At 41.5% G+C, this 14,742-nt stretch overlaps 1 protein-coding gene across 1 annotated transcript in view; it reads left to right on the top strand.

The window, feature by feature from the left end:
* si:ch73-138n13.1 (centrosome-associated protein CEP250) overlaps window positions 1-14,742 on the top strand; it is a 28,499-nt gene that overhangs the window by 11,035 nt on the left and 2,722 nt on the right. Inside the window, exons 6-9 of the mRNA XM_008297881.1 lie at window positions 189-314; window positions 11,509-11,624; window positions 13,491-13,656; window positions 13,815-13,971. Coding sequence (XP_008296103.1) covers window positions 189-314; window positions 11,509-11,624; window positions 13,491-13,656; window positions 13,815-13,971 — 565 coding nt within the window. The remainder of the gene's footprint in view (window positions 1-188; window positions 315-11,508; window positions 11,625-13,490; window positions 13,657-13,814; window positions 13,972-14,742) is intronic.

Here is a 14,742-nt window from a genome sequence, read left to right as displayed (position 1 = left end):
TAACTAAGAATCTTCTTATTGATTAACATATGACCCATTGTTATCAAGCAAACCTAAAGTCAAAATTACCATGTTCTATGTGAATGTCCCTCACAGATTGACAATGCTCTATCTAACATGGTACTGAGATACTACATGTAAGCGGTCGTACAGATGAGACGCTCACTTTGATCCCTTTACATTGTCAGGAATTGAACAGGATGCGGTCTCGGAGTGTGTCGCGGCGATCAGCACCTTCAAGCAGTGCTGTGGAAGTAAGCCTTTCCAGGATGAGAAGCCGCAGCGCCCACCGAGAGCGGGACCGTCACAGCTGGGTGAGTCAGGCTGCAGCTCAGTCTCAGCAAAACTGTAGCTGTAACTCAGTGAGATTTAAAACTGCTGCTCAAGTCATTGCGTCAGTTAGACGACTGGCTCAGAGCCCTTTATTATAAATCACTGTTTTCTTTTGGACGGTTTCTCTGAGAGCTCCTCGGAGACAGGGAGGGAAATCTGTGCATGCTTGAGTGTGAGCAATGCTATGCATGTTTAAGCTGTATGTGTGTCTCGTACACTGAAGACAGCCAGCAGTGGAATGCAGTTAGTTGACTGAAGTTAGTTGCTGCTGTACTCATTGGTGAAGAGCTCATGACTAATGTTGAAGGCATGGCCCTCCCTACACTCACCTCCGCCCAACCCACATCATATTCTAGGCAAGTGGTGTCCAAACACCTTCTCAGGCCTGTAATTCAGGATTGGATTAGACAAATGGTTAATATGTACATGTTCTCACTGCTCATTTGTCAGAAACCTGTCAGCACAGCTCAGGGAACCTCTGAAGTGAAATGAGCCGTAATGATCATGTGTCCTGCACCCAAGCAGACACGTAATATTTATGTGATTGTGTAACTTCATGCTGATCAGTTACAACTGCTATTCTTAACTTTAAACCTCATAGTTCACATGTTTTGTTTTTTTTTTTTTAATTTTATTTGAAAGAGTGTAAACAAAAATGTGTCTGCTCCCAGGCATCGGCAGCTTTGCACATCACATACACACACGTACCATGGCATTCAAGCATTTATCACCTGTGTAGGGTTGGGTTCAGTTTGCTCTTTGTCATTGAGACTGTAATTGTAGGCTCACGTTGACGGGCCTGCACTATGAACCCAAAAGTACAATGTGTTGTGTCGTACAGTTGCACACTGCTGTGATACGGAGCTCAGATTAAGTCACCATGAGTTCAAGGTCACTACTACCATCTAGTGGTTGTGTTTCAGTTTGTGGTGGCACCCACTCTGTTGTCTTAGCTACTCCTTGTTACCAATTGCAGTGCCTGTGTTTTAAAAAAAAGAGCTGTTGAAAGTACTGTACTGCAGAGGTGGCATTAGTAGAGCTAATTAAAATAGATTAATCAGTCACACTGTTCAGAGAAGTGCGCCATATTACAGATGTTATAACAGCTCAGTAAACATTGCACAGAATTCACTGCATTAGAGATGTTTTCCATTCATGTTGAAAACTACTAAAGACAATTATAATTTAATGGGAAATTGAATATTGTAATTGTTTTGATAATTTATTTTTCCTCTGTTGTCAACCAGATAGTTTCTGGCACTGGATTAATTACAATATTGCCATATGTGTATTAATAATTTGATACTGTCATTACATATTTTACATACTGTGGTTAATGTTAGCAGTGATATGACGTGACATCCCTGCGTCTTATTAGTCATTTTGTCTCATAACCCAAAGATATTCAGCGTGTTATCACTTAAAACAAAAAAGCAACAAAATGTTAAGCTGAAAATACACAATTCAATTATCAGAATGATTTCTGATTAATTTTATGTTGTTTTAATTGTCTCAGCAGATTCAGTGATACCTCAGGAACTCAACATGTTATCATTTTAATCAGTACAATGGGATATAAACGTGCCAAGATTCATGTGATGTAACCAGATTGTTAGCAGAATATTAATAAAGCAGCATCACAAATAATACGCTTTAAACACAGTGGCATGTCCGGTTTAAATGATTTCAACTGCATAGGCCCACAAAAATCCACTTGAGTGCAACATTATTTATTAATCTGGCTGGGAAAATGATATTTAAAGCCAAAATCTGGCGGAGTTAGCAGATTTCAGATATGATTACTTTCCATAAATTTTACTGACCGGCGGAAGCACCCTCATACTCACGGAGATGAGATAATAGTAGTGTGGTGACATCACTGTTGTAAGCGTGTGTGAGGGTCTGAGGCCGGTGAGTGCGGCAGAGCAGAGATGGGCACCGTGCTGAGAGCTGTGCTGTACGTGTGGTCATGCTGTCTTACTCCTTACTGCCTCTGGGTAAGTGACAGCGAACCTTTCTTATTACAGATGTGTCTTTGTAAGGTGTGAATGTTGTTCGATAGGATGCTGCATGTACAGTAAGTAGTTACTTTACACAGAAGACTGTGCGTGCTTCGGCTGCATCCTGTTTCATCTCCTCCCTGTAGTTGCTGGTTGGCTTTCTGGCTCGGAGTCTGTGCGCAGGCTGGTGAGGTCATAAGAGGGGAAGTGATGAGCAGCAGTGAGTCACTTCCCAGTAGATGATGTTTAGTATTAGGAGTAGGAAATTTCAGAAAATAAGGGAGCGGTAATACATTTTGTTTTGATAATTGCTTCTTTATAGTGGGGATATTGCCAGCCAAGCTGTGTCTGATTACAGATTATTCAGAAAACAAGTGTGGACGTATTGTTGTGATTTAGAAGCAATTTGTTTGGAGTAGTTCTGCAGAGATGGCTATTTTTGTCATTTATTTAGCTGATAGATTTTTTTATTAATCAGTGTGTTTTATCTAAAAAATAATATTATTTCCCACTCCGTCTGCAACTAACAGTTATTTTCATTTTCTGTCGATTCTGTCCAGTCTTTTAAAATGTCAGAAAATAGTGAAAACAAATGTGTTCCCCAAAGCCCAACACGATGTCTTCAAATGTCTTGTTCTGTCCACAGCCCAAAGATAGTTTGTCATTAGAGGAGTAGAGGAACTAGGACATTGTAACATTGAAGAAGCGGGAATCAGCCAATTTACATTTCTATTCTTAAGAAATTACTCAAACTAATGGCTTAAATGTAAATATATATACATACACACACATATTCTTTAAACACTTAATGTACTTAAACAATCCTGCAAGGGGAAACTGGCGTAACTAAGCCAATCTAAACACTGATGGTGTCATGCTGTAGCCACTTATTTATCTGTTTATAAGTTATTTTTAATTTTATATATTTTATTAATCATGCAAGTGTAAATTGTCTTATTGGTGATGAATTTAATAGTGTACAACTAATTGATTATTCAGTAAAATGTTGCATCTCTTTTTCCCACAGTCCATGCTGTAATATAATATAATAATATAATACAACAATTGACTGAATCTGTTAGTTTTCTGTGAATTGACTGATCAATTTATCAACTGTTCAATTGTTTCAAAAGTAATTTGGAGATGTCAACTTGATAATTAAGTTGCGATGATAGATTATTGTTGAAATTATAAACGAGGTAAAGGGATATGACTATTTTTATTACTACTTTGCAGCTATGCGGTATCAAATTTGTTTAACCATCCAAACCTGCAGATGTTGAATATTCAACAGATAAAGGAGTTACGGTTTTTCATTCTGTTTCATTTACCCTAAAAAGTCAAAATACCCAGTAAGAGGCAGCCATTTTGAGACCAAGGAGTACATGAGAGCGGTCAGTTTGTGTGCTCTTGAAAACTGAGAACCTTACAGCACACTTGCCTTTTAACACAGCACTTCAAAGAAACATTAATCAGATTACCTGTAGGGGGCATGTGTGGACAGCCATTGAGCTTTTATGAGCCCCTCTGTCCCAGTTTGCTCTGAGGTTAACTCTCTGGAGTGCTTCTGGAGGCGCCCACTGTGGCTTTATTTAGGGCAGAAATCCCTCTAAGTTGACAGCATGTGTCAGGAAGTTAGGCGTATTTTCTAGTCTGCTGTGTTTGCATGAGTCTGACTGAGCGAGATTTAAACAAATATTCATTTGCCTTTTGTGATTTTTGCTTTTGGCTCCATTGTGCTGACAAACTGGTTGATGAGAATACACTACACAGAGGCACACCTGTCCTTTCACTCGTCTCCGTCATGCATGTCAAATCCATCTATTTATAGCTTTGTCTTAAACATGATCGTGCACTTGTGCTCATTCCTGTCTGACTGTATCACACTCTGTCATCCTCACTCTCTCTCTCCAGCTTTCTCTGTCTCTTCTGAATGGAGATGCTGTGACCACATGTGCAGTATTTTCTCTTTCTCCTCCCCCCTGCTACATTTGTTTCCCCCCGTGCTTTGCTATTCTGGCTGTGTCACTTAACCGTCTTTCCCTGCAACTGAATCAGGCTGGAGCGACAGAGCACCGCAGAACATATATCACCCTCCCCTCTCCTCCCCCCGCTCTGAATGAGGGACCTCCCATTCTCTCTCTCACTCTCTCGGACTTCGTTCCCCACTCCCTCTCTCCACCCAGTTTCTCCTTGACGGTGAGTCCTATAGCGCTGACTACAGAGAGCAGCACTGCTGACGCATTTTCTCCTACCTGCCCGTACCTGCAGGAAAAGGCGAGGAGGGGAAAATTTTCTCCTCTCTTGTGTGGATCTGACTTCTCTGCCAGAGCACTCTGTCCTGTTTACTCGGTTTGGCACTGCATTGCTTGCCCTCTGGTTTTCCTCATGGAATACGAATGACTACAGCAGCTTTCCGTTTGCCCCCAGCTGTCCTGCACCATTTCGCCTCGCAGAAGATGGCATAGTACTAGGAACCATGGGGATGTAGCGTTGTTGGATGGACGGATTTTTCCCAACTTTGAATCTGAACCTTGTTTTGGGAGAAAGGGATCAGCGCCAGCTCTGGGAGAGGCGTCGGGTCGACTGTAATTTAGGGCTCGGATTAGAACAGAGAAGCTCACACCTGGTGGATTGGCAGAGGTGTTACGGGGCAGAGTTTTAAAAGAAACAACCGACATGATGGAAATAGATAAGTGAATGTTTTGCCAAAAAGATAGTATGTTGAGAATATGATCATTATTGCTTGTCACTTCTGTACTTGTGTAGTTTAAGTAGTACTTTGTGTACTTGAAACCATGTAACCTGTTGGAAGACAGTGCAGCGGTTTTTCAGGCTGTCTCATAGAGTAGTGCCCTGCATAACTAATCGTGAGTGCTGCCCTTACATTACCTTTACATGGCCATTGGGGGGGCTGTGCCAGGCATATCACAGCAAGCATACCCAGTGAGTATTGAAATAGACATAAGAAATCTTCACAGTTCTCTTACAGCCGACAGCCTGGAGCCTTGACAGTGATGAGTTGAAACAAGAGTCCTCACGGCTCCAGTGGGACTGCACTGCAGAAAGGCCATTTAGAAGTGAAACTGGGGAGAGTCTCCTTCCTGCACAAGTCAGAGACATACTGGTGTTACTCGTGCTGCAGTGCCGTGAGCAGCAGACGCCACCAATATCACCACATCAAACTGGCTGAGCTCTGTTGTTGTTCTCTCTGTCACCTTCCTCACTGCTGCAGTACTGACCCTGCAACGTACGTCAGTGAGCACCTAGGACACCATCCCCGGACTACCATCTCTACAGCATAACTAGTGATTCCCAGTGAGTCACAGCTCACTTCACAGACTCTATTCAGACACAGCAGGTCCTGCTACGAGTGGCTTGTGATGGAGTATCTCGGGGACAAGCTGTCAGTGGCTCACTCTCAGATGTCAGGATGGGTGGGAAACGTCCGTCGCTCCCTTCACGGGGCGCTCAGCTTTCTGTCCAGCTCGGTAGAGAGGGGAGGCAGGGGAGAGGACGGGACCGGGGACTTCAAGAGAACCAACTCCCTGCGCTCCCTGGCCTCACGCAGCAGAGAGTCCATCCGCAGGTTCTCGCTGCGCAGCCAGCAACGTCTGTCCTTACGCAGACGCACGGCACCCAACACCCCCACCGCTGTAAGACAACACACACATTTCAAGTGCAAACACACACAGCAGGGACGCGCTGGTGCTGACTTCCCTTGCAGACGCCCATTACAACCGCTAAAATGGTACACGAGCTGGCCAGACACCAATGTGATTCATGGTATTTTACGATAATTATGCACTCACTAGTATTAAATTTACATCTGCTGGAGTTAAATTAAGCTCAAGTGGAATTCGAGTCATTTTGCAGCAATGTCCATGTCACTGTGTTAACAGCTGCTCTTTCATCAACTAGTTGGTCTGCAGCCAAACATGTCAAGAACTTGTCCATCTGCTGTGTTCTGCTCAGCCCTGCTGCTTCTCATCTATTTCTTTCTTTCATCATATCGCCATCTTACATTATCCTTATCCTTGTCGCTGTTTGTTGAGCAAAGCTGTTGTTCTACCAGTTGTTCAAGTTATTCTCTTGTCTATTATTGGGTTTTAGTAATATTATTAGGCACAAAGACTCACAACAGAAACAACAGAGGGCTCATTATCATACTGTTTATAATACCAAGCTCATAAAAACACAAAAAGTCTGCTTCTGCTTCTTACTGGTGGCCCCCAACCTCTAACCTGGTCTGTGTGATGGACAGATTTAGAGGTCCATGTGGGACACGGGCACCTTGCAGAGACATTGTTCTTGTTTTTAAGTTAACGCCTGTTTGCCCAACCGTGAGTGCAACAGCTCCTGAGTCACAGCTCCTAAAGATAAGAGGTGTTTTCATGACATCAGTCAGTTGTGTTGCCTTGTCTTAGCTAGTTTTAGACATCAGCAACTTTTATTGTGGTCTCTGAAAGCAGCGTGCCTCCCCACCAGTAAGTGGATGGATGACAGTAAGAGGTCAGTAATGGCTGCATGTGATAGACGGCGGCCAGGAAGCAAGTAAATGGGTGGGAGGAGGCAGAGGATGTGTGCTCCGTAGCATGCGATCATAGTAGAGTCATATAACTAAATTAAATAAAATCACATCGACAACTTATTTTTTTTCTGAGCCTAGAAAATGCAGAAGCTGCTTCTGGAGTCTGAGCTACGATGTGTATGTTTATGTTTTAAGACACTAAATACTAGCAAATAAGGCATCACTCCTGCCACACTTAAACCTGCTGGATTAGTTTTGTCTCCTGTTTGTCGCTTCAGCCATGTGTTTGGCATTGGTCTGCTTTGAATAGCTTTGGCTGTCATTATAGCAGATAATGAAATCTTGAGTTATATCCTTTGAAAGGGAGTAGTTGTTGTGAGTCCATTTTTTCTTTGTGCGAGACAACGCACAGCAAAGCCAGAAATTCAGCCAAATATACTTGTAACGCTAAAAGTCAGCATCCAGTTAACCAGAGATGAATGTGCAGTTTTTAATATAATTTAATATAGGCTTTTAATCTCTACTTTTGGCAGCGACTCTCTCTTTATGTGTTCTCTTAGCAGATCTCACTATAAATAGTTGTGCTCCATTCTTTCCAATATTCCAGTATAATTAAAGTAGTATATAAAGATGGATTTTGGCATCTGATAGCTAACAGTCACTCGTAATCTCAAATGACTTCGCAAGATGACGGGTTTTCAAATCTCTAGACGATTTAACCACTCTGACATACAATCTGTGTCATATCAGATGTTGTGCAAATATAGTGTAAACTGCCAACCGCTCATGTCAACCAGGTTCTGAAATCGCCCACGTGCTGTCATGAGCTGCGGATGCATGTCAATACAAGTGCTGTACACGTGGCAACCACCAGTTCAAGTAATCTAGCAGGTATTAAAATCATAATTTAATATGTCATCGCAGGGTTTTTCCTGGATCGGATGGGTCTTTGGGGGATGACTAAGCATTACAGTAAGGGCGATTGGTCTGTATACAGTACGAACAAGGAGGTTCTGTTACCTTATTTGACAGAAACCGAAGCATTTGCTTGTTATCTCAGACCATTTGATACACAGAAATGTTTATTACGCTTGAGTAAATTAACCCCAATTAACAAAAACGAGTTATTTTATTTATTTATTTATTAGTTGTCAATTGTTATCACTTTTATGCTCGTCTTTGCTGTGTGATAAAATTGTTTGTGGTGTTCCAAAAAGTTCCCCTATGCAGGAAAAACCCTTGTGAAATGGAAAAAGCAAGTGACGGAAAAGTTAATTGTCCCACCAGGGGAAGTAAATCTGCTGATGGGCAAAAATGACACCACATAAAAAGACACACACATAAAGACAAGTAGTTATTATTACTGGATTTTAAGATAATGGATACAAACTATTTTAATTTAGTTGTTCAGTGACTATTGACAAGGTAAACCCATCAGAACCATTAATGGACAAAACTGTCTTTTAGAAGTATGTGATGTGAGCAACAGTAAAGATTTATCAAATACATGAATATTACAGTGTTGTTACAGCTGGTATTATAGCTACATTTATCTATGGAGCTGCAGTGAACTTCTGCTTTGTATTGTCATATGATCTATAGGATCAGCTGCTGGCAGTGGCTCTCCCACCAAACTGGACATACATGTGTACTGTTGTGACAAACATTTGATGCCAAACAATCACCATATTGGCAAAAAACAGGAAAACAAACCCCAGGCTGAAAGTAATCCTTTAAGTCAGGTTCAGTGCACTCTGAGCTAAAATATCTTAAGCCAAGTCAGGTTTTTACATTCTTGCTCTCTGTTCTTACTGGACGCTTTGTACAGCACTGAGCCCTTGTCTGTATGCACCATTTATGTAATGAGAAAGAATAGCACGGCACTGTTCAGTTTGCCTTGCGGAGTTCGTCTTAATATAAGCCCCCCTGACATGCAGCAAGAATGCCCATTTGTTGACATGAGATTGGTGCTCGTGGGAGCAGTTGTTTTGAATATCTGTAGGATATTGATATTGATTACTGCGGTGTACACGAGTGCACGCAGAGCATATTTTCCCACTCCACCCTGGCCTGACTGATAAGAGCAGATGAGTAGAGAATGGAGTGGTGACGTACTGCCAGTGCAATGTTGTGATTGAATGTGTTTTCATGGCTGTTAATAGACCTACAGTATATTAGATGGTCACATCAGATCCACTTTACTGTAACCTAGACAGGCTCATGTTTGAGCTACCTGACTTTCATAGCAATGTTAGCTGTAATATTGAAGCATATAAACACCTTAACAGAGATTTTAATGGTTTACAACTTAGGATCACACTCTTAAATAACACTGCTATCAATTCTGAACATAGTGATCGTGAGATGCACATACGTTCCTCGACACCATCAAACTGGCCTATGAGCTTGTGTCTTAGGTGTTGTGTTCATGTAAACATGCTTATTATAGCGACAGTGACTTCTCACTCTGTTCTCTGCTCTGATGTAAGACCCTCTATTAGGTGTGTTACAGCAGAGCCCTTTCAAGGAACACCAATGTATTTACTCACTTTCCATTTAGGTTGAACAGAGCCGAGCCCTTGCCTGATGTCACTGTGCGACAATCAGCAATCAGTGCTTTATTAAGTAGAAGTTTCCAAGGCCTCGCTCCAGCCCCTTCCTCCACAGCTCGTCAGTCAGACCTCTTTAGTGATCAACCCTTTCTCTCCTTCATCCTTCCATTCATCCGCTCTTTGTTATGTTGTTTCCCTTGACACGCCCTTCCTGTCTAGAGGAAGTTTGCTATTGCTAATGTTATTAAGGAAAAGCCTTCCTTCTGACAATTATAAATTACTGCGACTGGACCTGTTGGTTCAGTAGGCATCCTTCACTAACCATATTTTCCATCATTGTGGTCGATTGTAAAGGCTGCACCTGTGAGTGTCCATTCAGCACAGCACCTGAGCAGTCACGGTGCTTGGAAGTTTTTTTTTGTTTTTGTTGTTTGAGCAATGCATCTAAGTTGACATTGACTGTTGATTAATGCAGACTGACACAAAGAAAGTAGAAAGACTGATTGAAGTAGAGCACCAAGGCTGGTAAAAGCTCCTATTTTACTGACTAATAAACGGTATGAGATTATGAATGAGCTCTTAAAAGGCTTTACAACCTTTGCTTCGAGCAGACTGCTAGACGTATCTCCAGCTGCTGTATAATGGCGCCTCTCTCCAACATGTTCCGGCAAAGGCAGTGTGCCTCCACTATGGTGATCAGGTGAGGGTGTGTTCTGGGCGTGCTTAGGTTGAGTAACACACATATACACATAACATTGGAATTTTTATCACCAGAATTTTACAAGACCAACTTCAAAGTTTTGCCAAAGGTGATAGCAGTGTACAGCAACATGTGAAAGAGGGGCGGATGACATAACAGCTGGAACTGAACTTGTTTACCCTGTTGTACTCACATAAAGTGACAGAACCTCCATATTCCACGAGTGGTACTGATTTATGCTTTTGTTGATACTGTAGTGAATGTATCACTCAGGGTGTATGTATGTTGTGTATTTAAGGCTAAGTGGTGTAACCCTGTGATGCCAACTTGAAAAGTGTGAGTGCTGTAAATCCTTGAGAAGAGGATGAGCGGAAACACTTTCTCAGAAGCAGAGAGCATTGTTGAATGCCATTCTCACTGTCCTCGGTTTTCTTTCTTCCTGTCAGGAAAGGCTTCGCTGATAAATGACATCCTGCAGCGCTGTTCATTTTTTCCTCCTCACTATATATCAGCTATTTTATGCTTCCACAATCAAATTTCCCACAGTCACACTCTACCTCACATATTCTTCCTATTTCATTGTTTCTCTTGTGCTTGTTTTGCAGCACCCCTGTGTCTCTCCTCTCACATACACAAAGAAAACAGGGAAAGCATTCATGACGCTCTAAGACCGAGCGCTCTGATCTACAGTCAGTGCTCATATAAACACTGCTAGTGAATCGGTCTCATAGTCGGAGAACCTGGGCAATTACAGGGCCAGGTGTATCACATTTCTCTGTCCACCCCTCAGGCAACATCTGCGGACAGAAGGATTTTCTATTGTTTTTTCCTATATAGGCCAGGGTTATCAGTTCATGTGCAGGCGTGCCTCTGAGAGCTCTGTGTGGTTTTGAGACAGTATGTCCTCTGTACCAGCCTCATTAAAAGAGGCACGGTTCAGTAGACAGCAAACACACACACACACACACACATACACGCACACACACATACACATAATCACCCACCCTCTCATCTCCGTCTTTGTCCCCACTCTGGTCCTGTCTCCATTAACTCATCCCTTCACCTTTCAGTATCTATCTCACCACTGCTTGCTGCTCAAGCAAGACAGCCTGCAGCTCTATCAGTAATACTGCTGGCCCTTTAGAAGCAGTGGTGACATTAATCAAGCAGCTACCGCACTTTATTATTCATTATAATATGTTGGGGAACATAATTTTGAGCTTGGTTTACCAATAAAGATATTCACTGAGCTTAACCAGGGGTCAGATTGTTTTGCCGTCACCTACAGAGTCTGAGCTATGCTTGAGCTCGTCTAGTGCTTTAACTCAGATCCAATTCGATTCCTGGTCAGTCATTAATTATTATTCCCCTCTCTCTCCCTCTTGCCTCCAGGTGCAGCAGAAGCAAAGTGTCAGTGGTGAAGAGGAGGGAAAAGAGTCAGAAACACCAGTTCGTGAGACTGACAGTCAGTATGGCACCTGGGAGACAGGGCTGCGCACTGATGACAGGTAAACATGCAGACAAGATGTGATGTCTTTTTGTTTGTGTTCATGTGCCAAAATCACAAGCCAGATTTCCCCAACTGTTGTAACTGTTCTTTGCATTTGAAAATATATGCAAACACAAGTACAGTAACCTCTCTAACTTAATGTTGAAAACAATAGTATCAATACAATGTCATGTGTGGTAACAACATGTGATTCAGGTAGTAATGTCAGTTTTGCTTCCAAATAAATATTTTTCTATTAACTGGATTAAAATTGACTAAATTGGGTCAGGTCTTGGCTGTAAGGCTGGAATATAAAACAGCATGGCACCATGGAACTACGAAAATGATTGCTACCTGCACAGTACAGATTCAATTCTACATCCACTAGCTGTAGGCAGCCAGCCTTAGAATTTCCCTGAGATTTAAATAAATGGAGAAATCAATAAAATGTTCAATTTTTAATGCCAGTAGCAACAACCTTAATATTAGGGTCTTGTATGTAATATTGATTAAATGTTGTTTTGCCTCAAATCATTTAAGGCCAGTTTGTGCAAGTGGTTTATTGACTGTTCCAAGTTTGTTTTTGTTTTGTTTTTTCACATTTGCAGAATAGAAAGCATTGCATTTATCCTAATTAATATTAAATGTTTTTTTAATTTAACATTTTTTTATGCTGAATTGTGCAGAAGCTCTGTATGGAATGCGGTGTAGGGATGCATGATATTGGATTTTTGCAGATATGCCTATACTTTTCAACAAATTTTTACCAATTGCTGATTACCGCACATACTTTTGTTACCACAGACATAAAAACCAGTGCTTTGAATATGTGCACATCCACTTAGCAAAATAAGATAACAGTTTTCACTTACATGCAACATTTATTATTATGCAACATTTTCAAACAAAACTATAAACTTCTAGGTTAAGAAGCGTCATTTGTCTGTCAGTGTTAATTTTAGTTTGATGACAATATTACTGAGTTCTTATTGCTGTAATGTTTAGGTGTGATATATACGTTTGAAGAAAACCAGAAGACCAGTGTGTAGCTATTTTATGAATGAAATCACTTTGAATAAAAGTACATTTTAGAGGATTGAAAGTCATCAGTGATCAGATTTTAGATTCTAAGCAAATCCTCTTAGACCAGATGCTCTAATCAATAACTGTGTACATAAGAATTGTTTAAATGATAAACGATAACACTAATGTTACATGGTGTTTTGAAAGCATAAAAACTAAATCCAAACATGAATAAATCCTAAGTTACTGGTTGAGCTGGCGACCCATGTACAGGGGCTACAGTCCCCGACGCAGTGGCCATGGGTTTGAATCCCGCTCATGGCCCTTTGCTGCAAGTCCTTCCCCCATTCTTCTCCCCCAATTTCCTGTCTCTCTCTGTCCTATACAAAAAAAGGCAAAATGGCCAAAAAAAGGACAGAAAGCTAAAATGCTGCAATAACTTTAACACTTCCCAGTGATACAGACAGATAGTTCCTGTGTGTCAGTAGTAACACTGCATTAAGCTGCAATCTATTACTGACCTCCTGTGGTCGGAACATAATATCACAACATTAGCCAACACTGATTAGAATGGATAGCAATTCAATTCAGATTTTTAATTTTTTTATTTTTTTTAAGTGAAAATCTCAATCTATTTTATACACATTGCTATTGTTTATCCCTTGTCATGGTGACAAGGGAGGCCTGCAGTCTTCTTGTCGATGCGTCATCCCATAGCTTTCCACAGTCTTTACAGGAATTAAAGGAACAAAAGAGAAGTTATGACTCAGATTATGTTTGATTGTAACTGTGGTCACTTCAACCACACAGCTGATTTTTTTAGAAGGATTTCCAAACTTCTTTTTCTTTCCATCTATGGCAGCCTGACACCTGCCACACCCAGTTCAGACGGCACTCTCAGTCCTTCACCGAGGAAGCCCACTCCACCCCACACGCCAGGTGATCATGCCTCAGCGCTTGAAGGTGACGCTCTGGATGGCCTCCCTCCCTCATCCTCATCTGAAAACCAGTCGCTCCCTTTCCCTGATGTAAGTGTTAACCACAGCTCAGGTCTCTTGATGGCCAGTATCACCACATGCTGCTCTGTAATATCTGGTGTGTGTTGTGACTGCATTATAACTTGTGTTCCTAATTACGCACAGTGTTTACATGTTATCTGATATGTTTCTCGTGCCTCGATATCCAGGCTCCAACCGCTCTATTAGACACCAGTGCTCTCCGCTCCAGAGCCCAGCTTGGGAAGAAGCGAGCCCCGCGGACACGACCGACCAGGGCGGCCCGTCAGACTGCTGCACTGGCAGAGACAGGAGCCGCAGAGGACTGGCTTTATCGAGACTCTACAGGTTAATACTGTTCCTATACATTCAAACCTGCTTTTGTTTTAATGTTAATACTAAACAGATAAAATGTTTCTGATGTTTATCAACAGGCCAGCTGAATTGTTAATAAGGTTCTAACTAATAGATGAGCTTCTTCGGTTTTCAGTAAACACATCCGACAGAAATCAGGAAATCAATTGATGCAGTATTCCAGATTTTATTGAGTTTAGTTCTTTTTTATTTGTGACCCAAAACTATGTTCTGTAAAATATTGGCTGAATGATACAAACACTCCTTGACACACCGGTTTTTGTGGTCCCACGCATGAGTCCACATCCTATTTTGGCACGTCACAAAAGCATGAAACATCGTCTTGCTATGCTGACCACACATTAAATTTAACTAATATTAGAGGCCTAAAAAGTTGGTGAAATGTTGACCAAAAACTGCATTCGCAGGAAAATTCTTGGGCCCCAAATGCCACCCTTACTTTAAGATTTTGCCCCCCCCCTTTTTTTTCAAGGCCCACCAAATAAAAAATCGACTTCTACTGGAACCATTTAATACTTTTGCATTCGCAGAAACTTTCCCTTAAGAATAGGAACCTTTTGATATTCTCCTATCTGCACTTAAGCAGTAGTAACCAGAGTGTAAATTAAGTTTCATAGTTTTAATCTTATTTAAGTCACAGCTCTTGGGTTTGTACTTTGGGTTTACTTTATTCGTCAGTTACGCTACCATTATTATACATCTGCCATTTTAAAAAATCGGCCCCTACAAACACACTGGTTTGCT

The sequence above is a fragment of the Stegastes partitus genome, unplaced genomic scaffold, assembly GCF_000690725.1.
Source record: "Stegastes partitus isolate 25-593 unplaced genomic scaffold, Stegastes_partitus-1.0.2 Scaffold1256, whole genome shotgun sequence".
In the NCBI taxonomy this organism is placed as follows: domain Eukaryota; kingdom Metazoa; phylum Chordata; class Actinopteri; family Pomacentridae; genus Stegastes; species Stegastes partitus.
Note: the sequence above shows the minus strand (reverse complement) of the source record. Positions and strands in the feature narration are given on the sequence as shown.